The sequence below is a fragment of the Rhodnius prolixus genome, unplaced genomic scaffold (genome assembly GCF_049639745.1).
Source record: "Rhodnius prolixus isolate KJV_2025 unplaced genomic scaffold, Rpr scaffold_4, whole genome shotgun sequence".
In the NCBI taxonomy this organism is placed as follows: Eukaryota; Metazoa; Arthropoda; class Insecta; order Hemiptera; family Reduviidae; genus Rhodnius; species Rhodnius prolixus.
In genome coordinates this window covers 28,053,884-28,073,393 of record NW_027411614.1, presented here as the reverse complement: position 1 = coordinate 28,073,393, position 19,510 = coordinate 28,053,884, and the positions used below count along the sequence as shown (strand labels likewise).

At 32.8% G+C, this 19,510-nt stretch overlaps 1 protein-coding gene across 8 annotated transcripts in view; it reads left to right on the top strand.

The window, feature by feature from the left end:
* Nucleotides 1–19,510, top strand: part of kis (chromodomain helicase DNA binding protein kismet) — an 82,777-nt gene that overhangs the window by 40,303 nt on the left and 22,964 nt on the right. For 7 of the 8 annotated variants that reach the window (XM_074131609.1, XM_074131608.1, XM_074131606.1 and 4 more), the window contains 4 exons: nucleotides 36–135; nucleotides 218–371; nucleotides 2,073–2,162; nucleotides 3,963–4,157. In XM_074131609.1, coding sequence (XP_073987710.1) covers nucleotides 36–135; nucleotides 218–371; nucleotides 2,073–2,162; nucleotides 3,963–4,157 — 539 coding nt within the window. The remainder of the gene's footprint in view (nucleotides 1–35; nucleotides 136–217; nucleotides 372–2,072; nucleotides 2,163–3,962; nucleotides 4,158–19,510) is intronic. The other variant, XM_074131611.1, reaches the window with a different exon arrangement.

The following is a 19,510-nucleotide window of genomic DNA, read 5'->3' as shown; positions in this document are numbered from 1 at the left end:
AAAAATGCTATTTTTAACACATATTCTTATTTTAGGTACTATACTGTTTGAGATTCTATAGAGGTGATGATAAAATACGAACATTTATTTGGGATTTGATTACCCCTCCTGAATTTGATACTCGTAATCATACAGGTACATCTCTTTATCTTCACCCACCAAATCTTCTATGACTTCATTATTTTTTTTATATTTGTATCCTTGCTACTGTTTTTAGGTCAGTCGCAGATACCACGAGGTCGTAAAGCTTCACGTAAAATGAAATGTGATGGTATGGATTTCAGTGATCACTGGAGTAGACATGAAAAATATGATGGCGATATATTTCTAGAAAGCAACTATAGGAAACATCTTAGTCGTCACGCCAATAAGTATGTCTATTGAAAGTGTTACTAGATTTTTCTACGTTTCGATTTATTTCTTGGGTTGGAACAACCATTTTTGTCTGCGTGTTTTTTTAATTAGAATTTTTTATAAGCTTAGGACTAATTTAAATTCCAAACGTTGGTCGGGAAGAAGTAAGAACTTATTTCTAAAAACTACTCAGAATTTTAATTTAGAATTACATATACAGTGGTCAAAAAAAGTATTCATACACTAAGTTTTTTTACTTTATGTACTGAACTTTTGTTTCTAGGATGACTATTTCTTCAGCACTGAAATTGAAGATAGTAACAATTAATTTAATGGTCTCATTTTCTTTTATAAACATAAAGAATTGATAAAAAAGCAGAAAAATAGTTTATTGTATGCAAAATAAGTATTCATACACTCAGTCTAAATGTTATAATTAACGCAAAACTAAAGACCTAATATTTTGTATGCAATCCCTTTGCATTTGTTATTGCCTGAAGCCTCCTTAGCATAGATTCCACCTGGTTTAGTGTCTCTTGAGATGTGATTTCTGTCCATGATTTCTTTAAATTGTTTATGAACTCTTTTCTGGAAGAACATTTCAATTTTCGAATTTTCCGCTCCAAATAAGACCAAAAATTTTCAATATGGTTTATATACGGAGACTGTGGAGGGGTGAGAAGTTGTTTCCGGGCATTATAGCAGCCATTCCTTCGTTTTTTCGGCTGTATGTTTGGGATCGTTATCCTGTTGAAAGAAGTATGCGCTACCGATGAGCACGCCAACACTCGGAAAGCCTCGCGTCAACTTCAGGGACCCTTGTTACGCCACAGACCATTCGAAATTGCCTATATGCAACGAGCTCCAAAGGTAGAACTGCAAGGAAGAAACCAATTATTAGTGAAATCAATGGGAGGAAGAGACTGGATTTCACTCGAATGTTTGCCAATAAGCAGCTTTTTAATTCTTCCCAAATTCTTTATGATTATGCAAGAAAATGAGAGCATTAAATTCATTGTTACTGTCATCAATTTCAGTGCTGAAAAAATAGTCATCCTAGAAACAAAAGTTCAGTAGATAAAGTAAAAAAACTTAGTGTTTGAATACTTTTTTTGACCACTGTATAATTCTCAGAACCCTTAAAATAAATTTTTCCTGAAAAATATTTCAAGTGAAAGTGGATTGATTACCTATTTACATGCAGTTATCATTCCAAGTTAAAAATGAAAATGGTTACAAGCCATTGTCAAAAAGAGTGTTTCGAATTTGTATTTATTTTAAATACTTTCTCCAATGCTTAAATTCGTTTAATAGTAAAGTTAAAAGGAATTATTGCCATATTACAAATTTATTGTATAATATGGAGATAAAAGAAATTGCTAAAATTTCTGGTTCTAAAAAATTACTAAACAAGAACTGCTTTGGAGAATTGATATTCACTTGTCTGAGCTTTATTCGAAAAAAAAACTTATACGATTTTAAAAAAACTGTGAGAGCAAATTACATACAAGTTGTCAAATAATTTATATTTCAAAAATTTATCTAGAAAAATTAGTTCAGACCAGTTTTGGGTTGTGATGTTGTTATCCTGGTATACTCGTTGGCAGTCCAAAGATCCCTAAAAAGTGGCTCATTTTCACTAACTGAGGTTCGGTGCATTAAATAAAGAAAAATAATTTCAAATATGTTTATTTATTTTACTTTTTAATTTTTTACAGATTATTGCTTCGGGTACGGATGCTGTATTATATTAAACATGAAATAATTGGAGATCTAGTGCAACATATATCTGAAGGAACTCATATCAGGTTTGTATTGTAATTTTATTAATAATTAGTAGGCAACTCAATTTTTTGTTACAATATGCGATTAAGTTTCATAATTGAAAATTCAGCTTTGTAAATCAATTAGCCTGTTAGTTAAGCTTGACAAGAAATAGTAATCATGATGAATAGAAATATATCATTTTTTTGTTTTTATTGTATATTGTTAAGTTATGTATCATGTATACCTCACTATACATATATACATATTACCAAACATAATTGGCAATGATTCTGCTATAAGGAAGTCACCTGCCACTTGAAGGCAAGTAATGTCGCTTATTGCATGTCATGCGACCTACTTAAACAGGAATATCCATATCTACACAGTGCACTTATCCTTCATAATTTAATTATTCTTAAAAATAGGGATTAAAAAATTAATTTTTGTTTAGCATTTTTCTTTATTATTTATTTTTATTCAATCTTTTATGAGAAAAAAAAAGAAAGTAAGATTCATCTTCAATACTTAAATATCATTTATTTTTACGCTATTTTGTATTTTATTATTTTGTTTTGTACATGTCATCAATAGCTTCCTTTTCTAGTCTTCATTTTCCAACAATTATACCAAGACCTGAAGTAGTGATAGAAAGCCTTTATCCAGGGATTCTTGTTTAACACACTTGCATTTGATTGGCATTTCGCTTTGTGAATTTGATGTTTTATTTTTTTTATATAAATGTACTTTAATTAGTTGATGACAATATCATCAATTTTTTTCACAAATTAGAGTTTGTTGAAAGGATTTTAACAGCATAGAAATGAGCATTTTTACTCGAGAGTGTAAATAGAGTTTTCTGAAAATTAATTAAGCTTCGGGTGAAATTTTGCATTCATTGTTCACGATTGCTAGCAAAACTTCTTGCTGCAATTCTGAATCATTTTATAAATTCGAAAAATCGTGATGCGTTCAATTACTTTTTGTTAATTTTATTTCTTACCTGACTTCCTCAAAATTATGATAGTCTTTTTATCAGATAACTTAAATAATCAAATTAATGATTAACCTTTCCTCGGCAATTTATAAGGTAAAATAATTAATTACTAGGCCCTTTGGCAAGATTTTTCAGTACTTCTTTCATTGAAGGGGTGAAAAAGTTTAGCAGAGAATAAATTCGCACCTTTCCTTTCCTTATAATTTCGAACCTAAATTCATAACGTTAGAAACTAATGCTAGATTTTCTGATTTGAATTTAATAAAAATATTTTGGGCGTTGGTAATTTGTTGAAAAATGAAGACTAGTTTGAAAATTGCATGCTGCTGTCTTGATGGAGGCACTTAGGAACAATGGTGTAGAAAAGTACCTCTGGTTTATTGTTTTTTTTTTTTATTGGTCGCTAATACTAAAAAAGGGGGTTATTACTGAACAAAATTGTTCCTGTCATATAGTAGAGAGAAAGGCGATTTTAATATTTAGATAATGGAAGTAAATTTGTGTTCTCTTAAAATTTTTATATTCGTGGCACAGTTTCTTAGAGTTCTTATCTTCCACTTCCGGAATATATTCGGTATGAATTCCTATCAAATTAATTTTTGATTCTCCTGAGTAAACATTACCGTACAGAGAAATAGCGAAGTCCATTAGTGCACTCATTAACCCACCTTCCGAACCTTCTTTCAACGTGTGGTTTTGATTCAATTGGCCCATTCGGAAATACAGAGGTACGATCTTTCTACGCCACTGTTTAGTTGTTGATGTTGTGGTCACATCGTTCCCATCACGTCTCTCGAGCGGTCTGTGTGTACGTTTGTGTGGACGTGTGTTGTGATTGCTGGACTAGCCGGCTGGCGCTGAGTGGGCCGCACTGTGACCAGAGCACATCACCCGCTCCTTGGTGGGACAGAGATGCTGACAAGTCGCTAGTCGTCGGCACATTCAAGCATGGATACGAGTCTTATGCGGAGATGAGGCGTGATCCAGCACTCTCCTTCCTGCAGCTCTGTGGACCACCAACAGCAGAGGAAGCCAGTGCACTGTAAGTATTATACGAGAAAACCCACACACTTTCTGCAGATATCTAGCTTTTTATTTTATGTTTTTCATTATTCTATAATTTAAATACAGAAACGTGATTAGATGCCTTAATGTTAAGGCCAGTAAAATTTGTCCATTTGTTAATGTAATTCATTAAAATCGGATACCTTTGTATGATATTGAATGACTCGTTTAATAAATATCGAAGTATGTAAATGGATCCACTGGTGTTAATGTTTTTCGTAGATACATCCAAGTAATATTAAAATTATTTCTAGGTAATTAAACAAATTTCTGAGTCTCCTTTCAATCACTCACTATCTCTCCCTCCAAGAGAAGATAGAGAAGATAAATATCAGAAAGCATTAAAAGATCGGGAGGAGAGTGCGTTTCCGGCATGTTTTGGTAAAATTCTTACTTCGCACTCGGTATTAGTTGCTGTCGGCTTCTAGGTCCCCGGTTGAAATTTTAAATGAATTAGGTAGTGACTCACTGAGGGTTTGTTGTTAGGATAAAGGACCCTACTTTTTCCACATGATAAGTAGAATAACTTTTTCCATCCTCAATCGAGAGAACTGGGTTGCCCAAGTTCGTTTTTTCTTTATTATTTCTTTGTTTTCCGTTATCAGACAACCTTCAGTGTTCAGAATATCTAATTTTAACATTTAAACTTTTTTATTTATTTATTTAAGATTTGTATTTAAATTTGGATATCAAGTGTCTAATATTAACTGTTTAGAAGCGCTTTTGAATACCCAGAATAACCGGTTTGAATACCAATTTTCGTTAATTTTGTTAGTATTATTTGGTAGGTTTTCGGAAATTTATTAAGTATGTTTCCTGTGTTTTCCATCCACATCAATTGATGTAAAAGGAAAGTTTTACGGGAAAAATTAAGATTATTATTTTTTTAACTTGTACATTATCGAGGGCCTTTATATATTGTAAAAGAAATTGAAGAACTTAGTATTGATATACATATATTTATATTTTTTTTAAAAAAGCTTTCCGATAATAATTATAAATTGGTGGACATAAATTTTTACTCTTGATTTTTCTTTCTGAAGGTGACTTCGTGTTGAGTTCGAATTGTGTGCAGATTTGAAATGAACACTTAACTGTATTCGTTACAATTTTAAATTTTCCTAAAATTTTGCTAAGAAAAAGATATTTTGCCCTTTTTTAAAAAATAAGTTTTATCATTTTTTTTGTTTGTTTTTTTCTTTTTTTGTCAAGATAAAAATAGCTTAAGCTATAAATTTGCCAAATCTGACGAAAAACCAGAACAGAGCAAATACTTTTCGATAAGAATTTGTAATGCTCGCGGTAAAACTGTCTGAATTAGGTAATTTTGATTTTTGCTTTATATTTTTTGACTGAATATTCCTCTACGTTGTTCTTGCTTCGTAAAATTTGCGAATTATCCAATAAATGCTGCTCATGAATGAATGAAAGAATGTCAGGATTGGCAAACATTAAATATTAACAGTTATTTTACTTCTTTTTTTTTTTTAAAGGGCTTTCAGGAATTTTTTTATACATTTAATTATTTTATTTTCATAACTAGATACAAAAATTTACTTTTTGTCAAATCAAATCAATAATTTTTTAAAAGGAAGAAAATATACATATATATTTTTATTTTGATAGGTTGTTACATTTCTAGTTTCTATTCCAATGTACTTTGTTCTAAGAAATGGATCTGATAGAGATGATTTCTTTTTTTTTTTTCTATAAATTTAAATTTTTAGAACAAGATTAGAAGATTTTTTATATAACTAATTTTGCTTGGTATTATAATATTACTGAGTTGATACGAATTAATTAATAAGCCGAAATTAAAAACTTAGTATTAGATTTTAAAAATTCGTCAATCAGTTTATAACCCAGAACTAGTCCTTTTGATTCTTTCTTTAAAACAAAATTGATACTCCAAGGAAATAAGAGATTTTTGTTTTGATTTTACAGCAATTATTTTTTAAAGACAACAGAGAATTATGTTGTAACTTTAAACGCGTTAAACTTTGAATAATACAATAATTTTAAATAATAAGAACTAATAATTAAAATTTCAATGTATAAATTATTGGTTTTTGTAGTAATGTTTAGTAGTAGTAATGCTTAGAGATTCGCGAATATTTTTACTTCTTCTCTTTATTACTTCCTTCAATTTTATAAGACACTCATGAACGCTTCTTTTTTTCCAATAAATAAATTAAAAATTAGGAAAAAAAAAAATCAAAACAAAAAGAGAAATCAACGAGAAAAAAGTTTTTCCTTAGAGAACTAAATCTTTCTTCTGACAGACAAAAGAGATTTGCTATTGATACTCATGCAATATTTATAAATCGTGGTTTAAATCATTCAGTGATGCTGCAAAATTATGTAATTACAACTATTGGTAGAATATAACTACTCGAATAGAATGTGATATTTCATGCCCAATACTTAAAAAAAAAAATTTTTCCAATTGAATTAGAGTAACTAATGAAAAATTACGATGCGAACAGTCAGATTTATCTCTACAGTAATTTTTTCAAAATCATCAAGGGTCTAACTTACAAATTTTTCTTATAAGTCCGAACGTTTTAGTCAAATATAATACTTAGTCATTTTAGAAAGGACATCTTCGTTCAGATGTATTCTTAATCAAATTTATAAGAAAACGTGATAAAATAAATATAGATTTATGGGTTTGTATTTAGTAGGGAAAGTTTATAATCGTTTGATCCGTGTTATAGCACTTGGATCAGTCATACCTTTATATATTTACAATAAATTTTCCTAGTAATAAAGATTAACGACAAAACTTTTTTGGCCATTGAGAAATAAATAATTTATTTCAAAATCCATTTTGTTTAACTTCGTGCTCTATTGTAAATCGTTACAATAATTCAACTCAAATATAATACTTAGTCATTTTAGAAAGGACATCTTCGTTCAGATGTATTCTTAATCAAATTTATAAGAAAACGTGATAAAATAAATATAGATAATGCATTCATCAATACCGATGAAATCTCTTTGGACACAAAGTCCAACCCCATCCCCATTACGGGGGAGCTGCTAGCAAGAATTCACGATAAATTCTTTGCTTTAAATAAATATAAACAAATTGTTCGAGATATTTGCAATTAGATTCAACTAATTAGTAATGGTACTTGAGAAGAAAACTCTATTCACCCTTTTTCGCAGAAGTGCCCTTAAATGAATGTTTAGCTCACGTAGATTTACTACGACTGCTTTTTATTAAGAGAGGAAGGTGTTAAAGTTTCATCTCTAAATGGGTAGGCTATTCAGTAAATTCGAAACACGATCATCAGATCTTCTTGAAAATTGAACCACTAATAGTCCAGGTGAAAAATAGACAGTTGCGATGATCGGCTCGGACATATCCGCAGTATGGACGAAACCTGTTTCCCAAAAGCTTTCGAGAAGAAAGTGATAAGAAAGCGTTCTAGAGAAAGAAGAAGGATCTCCTGTGTAGATAATGTTAAAAGAGCATTACAGAGGAGATCCCCAGTACTTTGGAGGAAGCCATAATCATGACCAAGAATAGAGAGACTTCTGGCGATTCTTCTGGAAAGCCGCAACTCCACACTATAGATAGATAAAGCAATCGACTAAGAAGGAATGTACTGTGCTACAAGAACTTTATTATAACTTTCTCATTCGGAAGGAAACACCATTTTACTATTAATAATAGTTTAATTAACTCTATTTAAAAGTATAGTTGCTTTATTGACCAATTCTTCGCAAACATAATCCACAATAAACACCTTTCCAACTTGCGGACATTTTCAAATCATCCAAGACACACTTGCCTTCACTCTAATCTGTAAATGCGGGGTTATCGCTAGGAAGTGTTTTAGTTTCTCTTTTTATTTCTCTTAATGCTGATCTACATTCAACTGCATAACTATGCTAGTTTGTAGTCAATAAAAATTCATAGTCAACAGTGTATTTCTATAAAGATACAAATTTATTTAAATAAAACCCAGGAGGTTTTTTAATTTATTCAAAAGTTAGTGTTAAAGTGTGAAATAAGATTTTAACCTAATTTGTAACTCTCTAAGTCAATACATCTTAAAAGGTGAACAACTCAATATTAGTTGAATCTAATTGCAAATATCTCGAACAATTTGTTTATATTTATTTAAAGCAAAGAATTTATCGTGAATTCTTGCTAGCAGCTCCCCCGTAATGGGGATGGGGTTGGACTTTGTGTCCAAAGAGATTTCATCGGTATTGATGAATGCAATTAGTGCCCCTTGAGTCTCTTGAGTGCCACTGGTTTACACAGTTCTGCAAATTCCCGTGGTGTCCGTCGAACTACATTACAAAATAGTGGAGAGTTCTAAGACTATTGACAAGTTTAGTGGGGCGCAATATGTGTACTAGACGGAATTAAAGACTGAATCAGAAGAAAGAGTCGTCGTGTATGCCTCTACCCATGGGATGGTAGAGTGTACGAGGTGTGGCTATTAACTAACGAGACTATTGCTATAAAACATTTTATTTTAAATTTAAACATATTTAGTTATTATCACCTTCAATACACACCCCTCCCCTATCCCTACAACGCTCCATGCGGATTTACCATTGTTCGAAACAGTGCTGGAAGTCTTTCTGTGAGCTCCTGCATGACGCGTGCCGCTTTTTCTTTCACAGCTTCAACGGACTGAAATCGTATTCCTTTTAATGCAGATTTGACTTTGGGGAACAGATATAAGTCAAATGGGGCCAGGTCAGGCGAATAAGGCGGATGGCTAATACTACGATGTTGTGTACTTGGCTAGAAACGTCTTGACAGACAATACAGTGTGAGCCGGCGCGTTGTCTTGATGGAGAACCCGTGATTTGTTCTTCCACAAATCGGGTCGTTTTATTCCTTACTCTTTCACCGAGTTAAGCAAGTACCTCACTGTAGTAATGTTGATTAATTATAATTGATATTTTCATCCGTTTTGGACGTGGAAGGGCGACCCGGGCGGTCATCATCTCCGACGTCTTCTCAGCCATCTTGGAAACGCTTGAATCACTCAAAAACTTGCACACTTAATTAACATTCATCGCCATAAATTTCTTTTAATAAAAGATAAGTTTCAGTAGCGGTTTTATCAAGTTTTGATGTGAAATTTCACGACAATTCGTTGCTCTACTACATGTGTACTATCATGTATTCGGCAAAACGAAACTAACACTTCATACACAAACGACAGTTGCGGTCAGACAGATTTCTCTACAAACACGTGAGACGCTGCAATCGAAAGAGAAGGCTTTACGCTGCACAGCTGTTGGTCGTTAAGATTTGGCGCATGCATAGTTCTTCTGTAGCAGTATCAGTCTCGTTATTTAATAGCCACACCTCGTATGTTCCACTTACACACTCGTATATTCTGATTTTATGTCAAAGCAGGGGGTTTAGAGAGGTCTCTCTAACTACACCATTCCAAAAAAAAAAAAAAATCAATATAGGTGAATTTTCGCCACACACAATCGTACGTTCGGATGTAAAAAAAAACTCTTCTAGAAGAGTTACACGAAGAACTATTTAACCGCAAAATTGGTACATATTTTATTGCCTTAAGCCTGCAAACGAAAAACAAATGGATCGATTGAATTAGACATTCGATAATGACAGCGCACCGTTTTGAATTGACCCCCCACTACCAAAGTGTATAAAAAAAAAATCAATAATGCGCTTTAAAAAATTGAATGGGTAATATAAATTGTCTGGAAATTCCAGCTCTAAAACAAAATTAAATTTCTTAACTCATTTACATTTGTACAAAATCTTAAATCTATCTGTTGTTTACATTCTAAACAAAATTCTTAATCTAAAAATAGAACGCAAGTTTAGATTACATTAATTTCGATAGGTGTTGGTCAGTCAGTTCGTACTTTAAAGGGTTTATAGTGGTACCTTCTAGTTGGAGCACCTGTTTTTTTGATTAAGCTGGAGAGAGAGGGACTTACGGTAAAGTTTCACGGCACTAATCGGAAATAAGTACTTAAAACGTAAAGTGTCGTTTCGTTTTTTAAAAGGATAGGCGTTTGCGTTGCGTGTGTTTACTCAGGTAAATGACCCAGTAGGCTACGATCGTCAGAATGACTTTTTAGAGAAACCTTGCCTTGAGTGATTTATTAGTAATGACTTATAAACTTCATCTATTCCTGACTTGAGATATTCACTCTCTACTGCTAGGGCAGACTGTGCATCCTTGCTTTGTGGACTGCACTGCAATGACGTGGTTTAGATCCTTTGAGTAAAATACTTCTGCAGGTAGTTTTGGCTAAGTTAAGGATGTCTAACAGTCAATCAAATGTGAGTTACCTGTTGTTTCGTCTTTATGAACACTTAATGAAAAATCCTTTGTATCGGCTAAAAGTTTTTGTCAGTATACATACTCTTTAAAAGAGGAATCTCTATTATTTCTAGCGCTTTTTTCTGTTAGATGAGACTGAATTTTGTATTTACAAGACTTGAATTTACTGCTCATTCTTACGACTACATTTAGTAAAATTGATTTTTTTTTTTGCGTTAATTGTGCTACAATCAGCGCGTTAGCGCTATAAGTAAAACAATGATAACAGTGAACAGTAGAAGTAAATGAGTGGAGAGGTTACCCAGTGGTAACACTCCAAAACATTATATGGTTAGTCACTCTCTTCACTTGAGAGGAGATCACGAGGCCACTGTCGGGTTGTCAGGCTAGAAGAAAGATTTTGAGCAAGAGGATTTATATGAGATTGCAGGCTGAAGTGGAGTTTTCTGTATCGTATTTTAGCAACTTGGGTGACAAAAGGAATGTTAAGAGGTCAGTGTGCATAGTCAGGTTGGAAACATAAAATGGAATGTTTACAATAGTTCAAAGTATTTTAGATTGAAGGGACTGAATCCTTTAGAGATTTGTGCGTTTGGTTGAACCCCACAGCTCTTTTCCATAAACCCAGATGGGTTTCAAAATAGAAGTAAGTAAAGTAAAGTAATCGCCTATTTTTTCAGGCGGGGCTTAACGTCCAACTACCAATTAGGTGTCGTGGACGGAGGCGACTAGCAAACATACTTTACTGTAAATTTCTTTTTATTAACCATTAAATATAAATCCAAGGCCTAAGACCGGGAATCGAACCCAGTACCGCAATACATATTAGCTTCGCGGGTCTCGCCTCTAACCGCTCGGCTACCGTGGCGCCCTCAAAATAGAAGTATAAATTAGTCTTTTGTTGTCCAGAAAGAGTTTTGATCTATCGTCTAAAAGTCTTTTAAGTAGTCGATAGCGTCTGTTTAGTTCTGTTCTTTTAAGTCTAGTGTGGGGGTTATGGGGGGGCGAGGGTCCGAAAGTGTCCATGTGTTATGTTTTAGTGAATAGTCCCCTAAACATTCTGAATACCAAAAAAAAAAAAAAAAATTGTCAATGAGATTTAAAATAATAATGAAAATTGATTTAGAAAGAATAAATGAATAATGCCAATTTCAGTCATTTTTTTATTTTTGCTGAACTTTCTACCTAAGGACTAGGTCATCTTTAGGGCTTATATCATTGAAAAATTATAATAATTTTTTTGTACATTATTATTGTAAGTTTGGTATGCCATCTGTGTTCTTTGTTTGTGAACATCTGTCATTTGTTTGTGAACTGTTCGTAAGCAAGAGTTAACAAGTAGACAGTAACAGAAGACTCACCAACTTTACAATATGATACTTTACTCGTAACAATGTAAAAATATTATGTTGTCAATTAGCCCTGAAGATGACCTAGTCCCCCTAGGTCGAAAGCTCGGCAAAAATAAAAAACTAATGACAGAAATTGGTATTGTTCTCTTCTTCCTCCTGAATTAGTGAATCAGTCACCAAAAATAATATACAACATTGATTTATTTAGATTTAACACCCAGTTTCAAAAATATTGTAAGGATAAAGCAGTATTATTAGATGTTATTTCAGTCTGTGAAATCGGCAGTGCTGTAAGGCTTTTGGAATTTCAAGGAAACTGATTATTGACTCCTGTCTGAAGTAAAGCTTCATGTTTTTTTTTTTAATTTTATTTATTTTTCTTTACTATTTTTTTTTTTTTAAATGTCTAATGAGATTGTATGATTTTTAATAAATTCAAAGTTGTACAAAGTTGGCCAATTTCAATTTTCAAAAAATACTAAGTTGGATAATACATAAAATACGAACGAACGCCTTTTTATGTATTTTATTGTATTTCGCTGATAAAAAAATATTTAGGTTTATGCTTGTTATTTAGATATGCCTTACTTTAAGCAGTAAGATATACTTCAGGAATAGTGTGCAGGAAAATGTATAGGAATCCAACATTAAAAAAAAAAGAAGTAACATTGTTGCTTGGTAACAAAAAAGGTGAAGGGTGTACTGCGGAAATGTGTGAAGGGTTGGCTTGGCTCTGGAGTATTTGGATAGAAGGGTAATGGGTGGATGCGCCAATTGGATGGTTTTGCTACCGCGCACTTTCTTATGATTCCTTAGCAACTCCCATGCTTTTGCCACCTCTCCAGAGATGGAACTTCCTATTCCCAACTGAGCCTGTATCTATTGACCTGCCTTAGTACCATCCCCCTCGAATACAACCTGTCACCCCGTTACGCTCTAACATTCAGTAATCTTAACGTTCCCTTGGTTTTTACTTGTATTCTAGTGTTTATGTTTCAATTTTTGTTTTTTGTTTTTTTTGTTTTTTACTTTTTTAATGGGAGGGAATTGTCGCATTATTCAAGTTGCATTAAATTGTTTAAAATAGCAAATAAATTAGATTTTTTAAAATAAATTTGTACAATCAAATGGAATATCTAGAAACACAACGAGGACAAAGTGCATTAGTACATGGCGGTCGTTCATTTCGTTTAAAAGCAGTTTACAAAAATAATAATAAGCGTTGGGTTTGTAGAGTACATTCTTGTAAAGGTAGTGTTGTAACTAATGAAAATAATATTGTATTAAAAGAACAAGAACATTCATGTACACCAGATAATATTAAATTACATGTACAAAAATGTAAATTAGAATGTAAAAAAAAATGCGAAGAAGATTTAACACCAGTTCCAAGAATATTTAAGGAAATTTTTACAGCAGCATTAGATTCTGAATTTGATATAATTACTGAAATACCTTCGTTTCAATCAGTGAAATCATCAATGTATAGATATCGTTGCAAGGCTTTCGGATTTTTGTAAGGATAATGTATTAGTTTTTATTAAAATTAATTTATCATTTTTTTTTAAACAAATTTAATATTGATTTGTAAATTTATTAGAGATATAAAACAATATCTATAACCGCTTTAATTATAAATTACTTTTTCTCTATTTTAAGGGAGGTAGAAGCTACAATAGTGTTTCAGGCCCTTTGGCTAGGTATAGGAAATGAACACAGCCGCAATTTTTACGACGCAATACGAATATTTCTGCACTTTTGGTCTGAAAAGTAGTTGCACACACCAAACTTATGTTTAGTTCATGTCCTTTTAATCCATTGCACTTTGGCAAGCCCTGTCATAAAAAGTCATTTATCGCAATCTTCATTGTTAAAAACTTAGTATATAAAGTTAGACAGTAAATCCGTATTAGATTTATTTGGCGTTTCATCAAGAAATTACTTGGATATTATATTGTTATGGCTAAATTTTCTGTCATTCAAATTTTTGCATTGATTAATGTCTCAAATTATCTATAAAACTCTTAAATTTATTCCTTTGGATAACACCAAGTATTCCAATTTAAGGTTCCGGTGACAGGCAGCTGTGGAAGTATCACTTATTGTTTGTTATTATGGTTTAGATTTTCTCTTTAAAAAAAAAACAAAAATAAAACCAAAAGGAAAGTGAAAAATTAAGAATTTTTAAAAAAAATATGTGAAAGGCATTTCTTGGTCGCATTATCCCTTCAAAAACAAGCACAACTTAAACATTATGCTGTATTATATAGTAATCTATATTATCCGTCAAAGTATGTTTCCTTGCTTTTCTTCATTCTGAAGCTTCGGATTCTTCATTCACCTTCAGGTTTGAATTTCTATTTTCACTTACAATATCTCCATAAAATGCTTTGTGACTGACAGATTCACATATTCTAGGGTAATACTTTTATCGCACTAGTTTTCTGCCATTTTCATTTTTCTTTTTTTTAAATTTTTTTATTTAATACATTGTAGATAAAAAAAAACTGATTTGAATTTTTCAAAGCCCTGTCAAAGAGGTCACTCACAAAAGCCCTTTGGTCAGATTTAAAAAGGTTAGTTGATTCTTAGGTAAACGTGTGCGACCTTTCCGTACAGTTAGTCTCAGGATGTTTAACCAGTGAAAAGTTTCTATCTAAGTAAAGTAATTTTTATTTTTAACATGATTTTTTTTTTTTTTCGTAAAACGGTATCTGGACTTCTTTTTATAACACAAAAATGTACGCTGTAAGACTGAAGTGGGATGGGCTCGGATACCCCAGCCTTGAAACAGGCGTTGATGAACGAACCTCCATGCGCGCGAAGTATGTTTGGGGGTTGCATAAGTTAAGGAGAGGTCACATTTACTTCACCGACAAACATTCTAAAAATGATATACAAAATAAAACGCGAAATGTTATTGGAGAGATTAAAGAACTGTACGCTGTTTAGATCTGCTCCTAAGGATGAATAAAGGTCGTTCATTGAGCATTTCTGATTAAAATAGTATCACTTGTCAACGTTATTTTTTCCAATAATGCAACTTTAGCATAGTTTTTTTTAAAAAAACATTTTAAGCTATTTTTTAATAGCTTTATTGTTTGTCTTTAAAATTAGGGTGCTATTTATCCATTTTAATGCTCTTAATGCATAATTTATTTTTAGATAATGCGATATGTGATGGGTACTGTTTTCTGAAGTATGAGGTTGAAAATCTGTGATTCTTTGTTAGCGGACATGTTCTGCCCTTAGGGTACATTGCATATTTTTACTGCCATTCCTATAGGGGAAGCTAATACTTGTAGTTCGAAGAAAATTGGTCAGTTATTAATTATGGCAAAGAGAAAGTGCACTTAAACTCTTGTTTATTGCACTTTATTAGTTTAGCGTTCCGATACAAGTAAAATATACTGTTAACTATTTCTATTAAGTGTATTATATTTTTGATGTATTTTTATATACTTTCACGTATTATCAAACAATTATTAGTTGAGAAATTAAAGAACAAAGTCCCCTAATAAATATCGAAAATAGAAAAAGGCTGAGCGAATTACCTTGGAGCAAGCCCTGAGTTATTTCTACTTTGTGCTCAGTTTCTGAACAATTTTCTTAACACCCATTTCGCCTTTATTAAAATATTCAAAGTCATAGCGCTCATTCCAAGATAGTAAAAACAACCTGTTTTGAAGAACAAGGCTGACAACACTTTGTTATTAGTGCAGAGAGGAGTGCTAATAGTGATGGGGAAAAGAAGTTTTGCCAATTTATGAGATAAATTTTTGCACAAGACAAAATTTATTAAAATTGTGCAAAAATTTAAAAAAGTTAATGCAGAAAAATTTGAAATTCTTTTTGATTGTGTGCTCAGTACCTCGTATTGCCACCGTGAGCTTGAATAACAGCATGCATGCATACGTCTTGGCATGCTCATTTGACGCCTGATGTTTTGTTGTGAAATTCTTGCCCATTTTTCTTTTAGGACTAGCTCCAGCTCTGGTAATGTCCGTAGCGGGTTAGGGCGATTGCGAATGTTTTGCCCCAGCTGGTCCCATAAGTGTTCAATCGGATTCAAATCCGGACTATAAGCTGGCCAGCCGAGAGCCTGAATGTTATTGGCATTTATGAACTCACGTACCACATTTGCCAATATGAGGGCGGGCTCCATTGTGCATGAAAATGAATTGATCTCCACCAGTAAGTGCTCTTCCGCAGATGTGGATTCGTAACACTTTATTGATGTACCTCTGAGCTGTCAAACGTCCATTCGCGAACACTACCAAGCCACTTTGTCGATTTCTGTGGGCTTGTAGCCGCATGAATCGGTCCTCCTCATTTAATGAATTGGATCTTGGCCGGCCCTGCCCTGGTCGTCTCTCGTAAATCCTCCTGTCTCCTGGTATCTCCCCCATAATCGCTGGATTACAGAATGACTCACTCCCAATCGCCGACTACTTCCCACACTCTTAGGCCTTCCACAATTAATGTTACAGCCCTACAAACGTCAAAGTCGGAAATATACCGCCTTAAACCTTGCAGAGTATCCATAACACATAAAATAATAGCAAATACCAGTAAAAACTGCACGACACAACGTTAAGGACTGATATAGATAGAGTAGAAATAGCCCCACATTGGGCAATATGAACAAAGTTCAAGTTAAGAAGGAGAAAAGTGGTCAAAGAAAACAATAGCCTCCTGAGACCGGTCTCAAGGGTTTATATTAATCCTAACCACAATTATATTTCTTCAAAACATGTTCCAGAGTGCACTCATTTACTTGGAAGAACGACAATACAAAGTAGCCCTTTAATCATTTTTGCTGTGTGTAATAATAATAATAATAATAGGCTATTTTGAGAAATAAAGTAATTTTAACGGTGGAGACTCCTACAAAAAAACATTGTCCAGGCAAACTCTTCCATTTCTTATTCTTTCTTCTGGCAAGGTTTTGTTGACATTTGCCCTTCCTTTTTATCGGCTACAGATTATACTCGTAGCAGTTAACAATTCAAGAACCTTATTCAACAAAGCGTTACTTTTGTGGCTGGTAGGGTTATTTACATTTTTTTTTATTTTTAAGGCGTAGAAAATCAAAATATTAGTCAGTTTATCTGAAATCTCCTCAAAGCTGAAAATAGTACTTTACAAATTAAATAATATTCCCATTCGGTTTTTTTTAAACAAATAATCTTATCTTTTCTTGGCTGATGCTTAGTTACTCCTAGTGATTGCTATTTGTAAATGAAAGGAAATATCTAGCGAAAGGTTAATGGAATGGTTAATTGGTGATAATTACCGTTGTATAGAATTATCTTTAGTATCCTTAGAAAAAATGTAGATGTTGCATTTTTGTAAATGAGGTTTTCCTTAGAAATTTGTAGACCAAACCTTTGTATCTTTTACATTACTTAAGGAAGCATCTTAATTATGTCTAAATGTTTCCTTTTATTTCTATTAATCTCTTTTTTTGACGCCAATGGACAATTAAGAGATCTTTGCAAGTTAGGAATTACTTTTAAGGGAAGTTAGGCAAATTATTCCCTGCATTGTGTAGTAATTTTTTAAAATAGTCCTCAGATTTCTTTACTATCTTATTCAACCGAGGCTTTTCTCCATATTTGTTTATTTTCTAAAATAGTTAAGTTCACGAAAAGGTTCCTGCGCTTAAGGTGTTAAGAAACTGATCGTGCCTTCTCGTATCCTAGATTGAATAGAGTTGAAGAGCAGAGAGTGACAATTCACATAATTAAAATATCCTTTAATCACATCTCAGAAAAATAATGACTTGCTGTTTTTAAAAGAAAGAATCACCTTATTATCTACAGGGGTGGACAAAAAAATGGAAACACCTTGAAAAATCATCAAAATACTTTTGTGGAAACTGAGTTCTGTACATGTCTATTGAGCTCAATAGTGATTTTAGGAGCTGTGGTCTTGCGATCAGCTCTAACAATTCGCTTTAGAGTCCGACGGTCTCTCTCAGACAACTTCGACTTTCGACCAGACCTGTGCTTGGCTGAGGACGTTTTCCCTTCTCTTTCAAAAGCAGTCATTACTTTTGAGACATTACCTCTTGAAACGCCAAATATTCGGGCACATTCTGTTACACTGCCATTCGAGCACCAACAATTTGGCCTCTTTGAAAGTCTGAGAGGTCTGCTATTTCTAGAAGGTTATAAACAATTTCCTTAAATTTCTTTTGTTTTTTTTTTTAAAAAAAGGTAGGTTAAAAAACCATATCAAATAACAGAATTTAAAAAAAAAACATTAAAATATGTCAAGTTTTGATTGATTTGAACATGTTCAAACATTATGATGCCAAAAGTCAAGTGTTTCCATTTTTTTGTCCACCCCCTAGATAGAAGTTATGACACTTCGTTAAAATTGATTGAAAGGATGAATTAATAACGGAATGGTAATTGATTCTCCTAGAAAACATTCTCTACAACTGTTTCTCAATACAAGAAATTTGAGATTTTACTACTTTTTTGGTGTTCAGGAATCCGGCACTAGGAAAAAAAATTGTAGAGGCCAAATTAACTTTGTGCAACAAACAGATGTTACCTACCTCTCTTTCTTTGTTCACGAAGCTTCGAGCTTTCGCTCTGTCAGTAACCACTCAGATTTTCAATTCTGCCCGCTAGAGGGCAACATGCTTAATATCAATGATCACAGCAAGGTGAGCACATACATCTTTGTTTTTTCATTTGCACCTTCAACCGCTCCACAAAGCTTCCCACCTTTATTCAAACCGTTAAATTTAATTTTAATATTGTAGTTTAAAATTCTCTTAGCACTGTTAAATATAACCTTGTCAATTTACATCAAAGCTAGCGGCAGCTGCAAGTTGATTGCTACTAACCAAAAAAGATAAAACATATACCATAATCTATGCATAATTTTTGTAACCGTCACCAATATTGGGTTTGCATTTTGCTGTTTATTTTCTTACTTAGCGTGCTTGTAATTGTGTGTGAGAGGACAAAATAACTAATAATCATAGACCATTCAATCTTGCTGATTCTGTAGACCTATTTAAAGATTGTTTTAAATCTTTTTGGAATTTTCTGAATGTATTCTAAAGTTTTTTTTATACTTAGCTGCTCTTTAAAGTTATCAGTTTCATTTAAATTGAAACATACTTACAAAATAAAAAAAAAAGTGTCAAGTTTCAAATAGTGGTATTTAAAAAGTAAAGTAAAGTAATCGCCTATTTTTTCAGGCGGGGCTTAACGTCCAATTACCAATTAGGTGTCGTGGACGGAGGCGACTAGCAAACATACTTTACTGTAGATTTCTTTTATTAACCATTACATAAAATCCAAGGCCTAAAAGACCGGGAATCGAACCTAGTACCACAATACATATTATCTTCGCAGATCTCGCCTCTAACCGCTCGGCTACCGTGGCGCCTAATGGTATTTAATTAGGTAACAAGTTAAGGTGCTGATAAAAACCATTACCCTTTCGGTCAGGAGCAACTGAATGCTGAATTCATCCAAGTATGTAGAAAATTACCCATCAAAATGTGATAAAGCAGCCTTTTGAGTTTTACACCCAATGTGTGTGCCTGTGTGTGTGAGTTTTTTAAAATTCATTTTCATTTTTATTAATGACTTAAATATTTTATCAATCTGAGTGAAATTTAAAACACCGTTTTTTTACTTCAATAG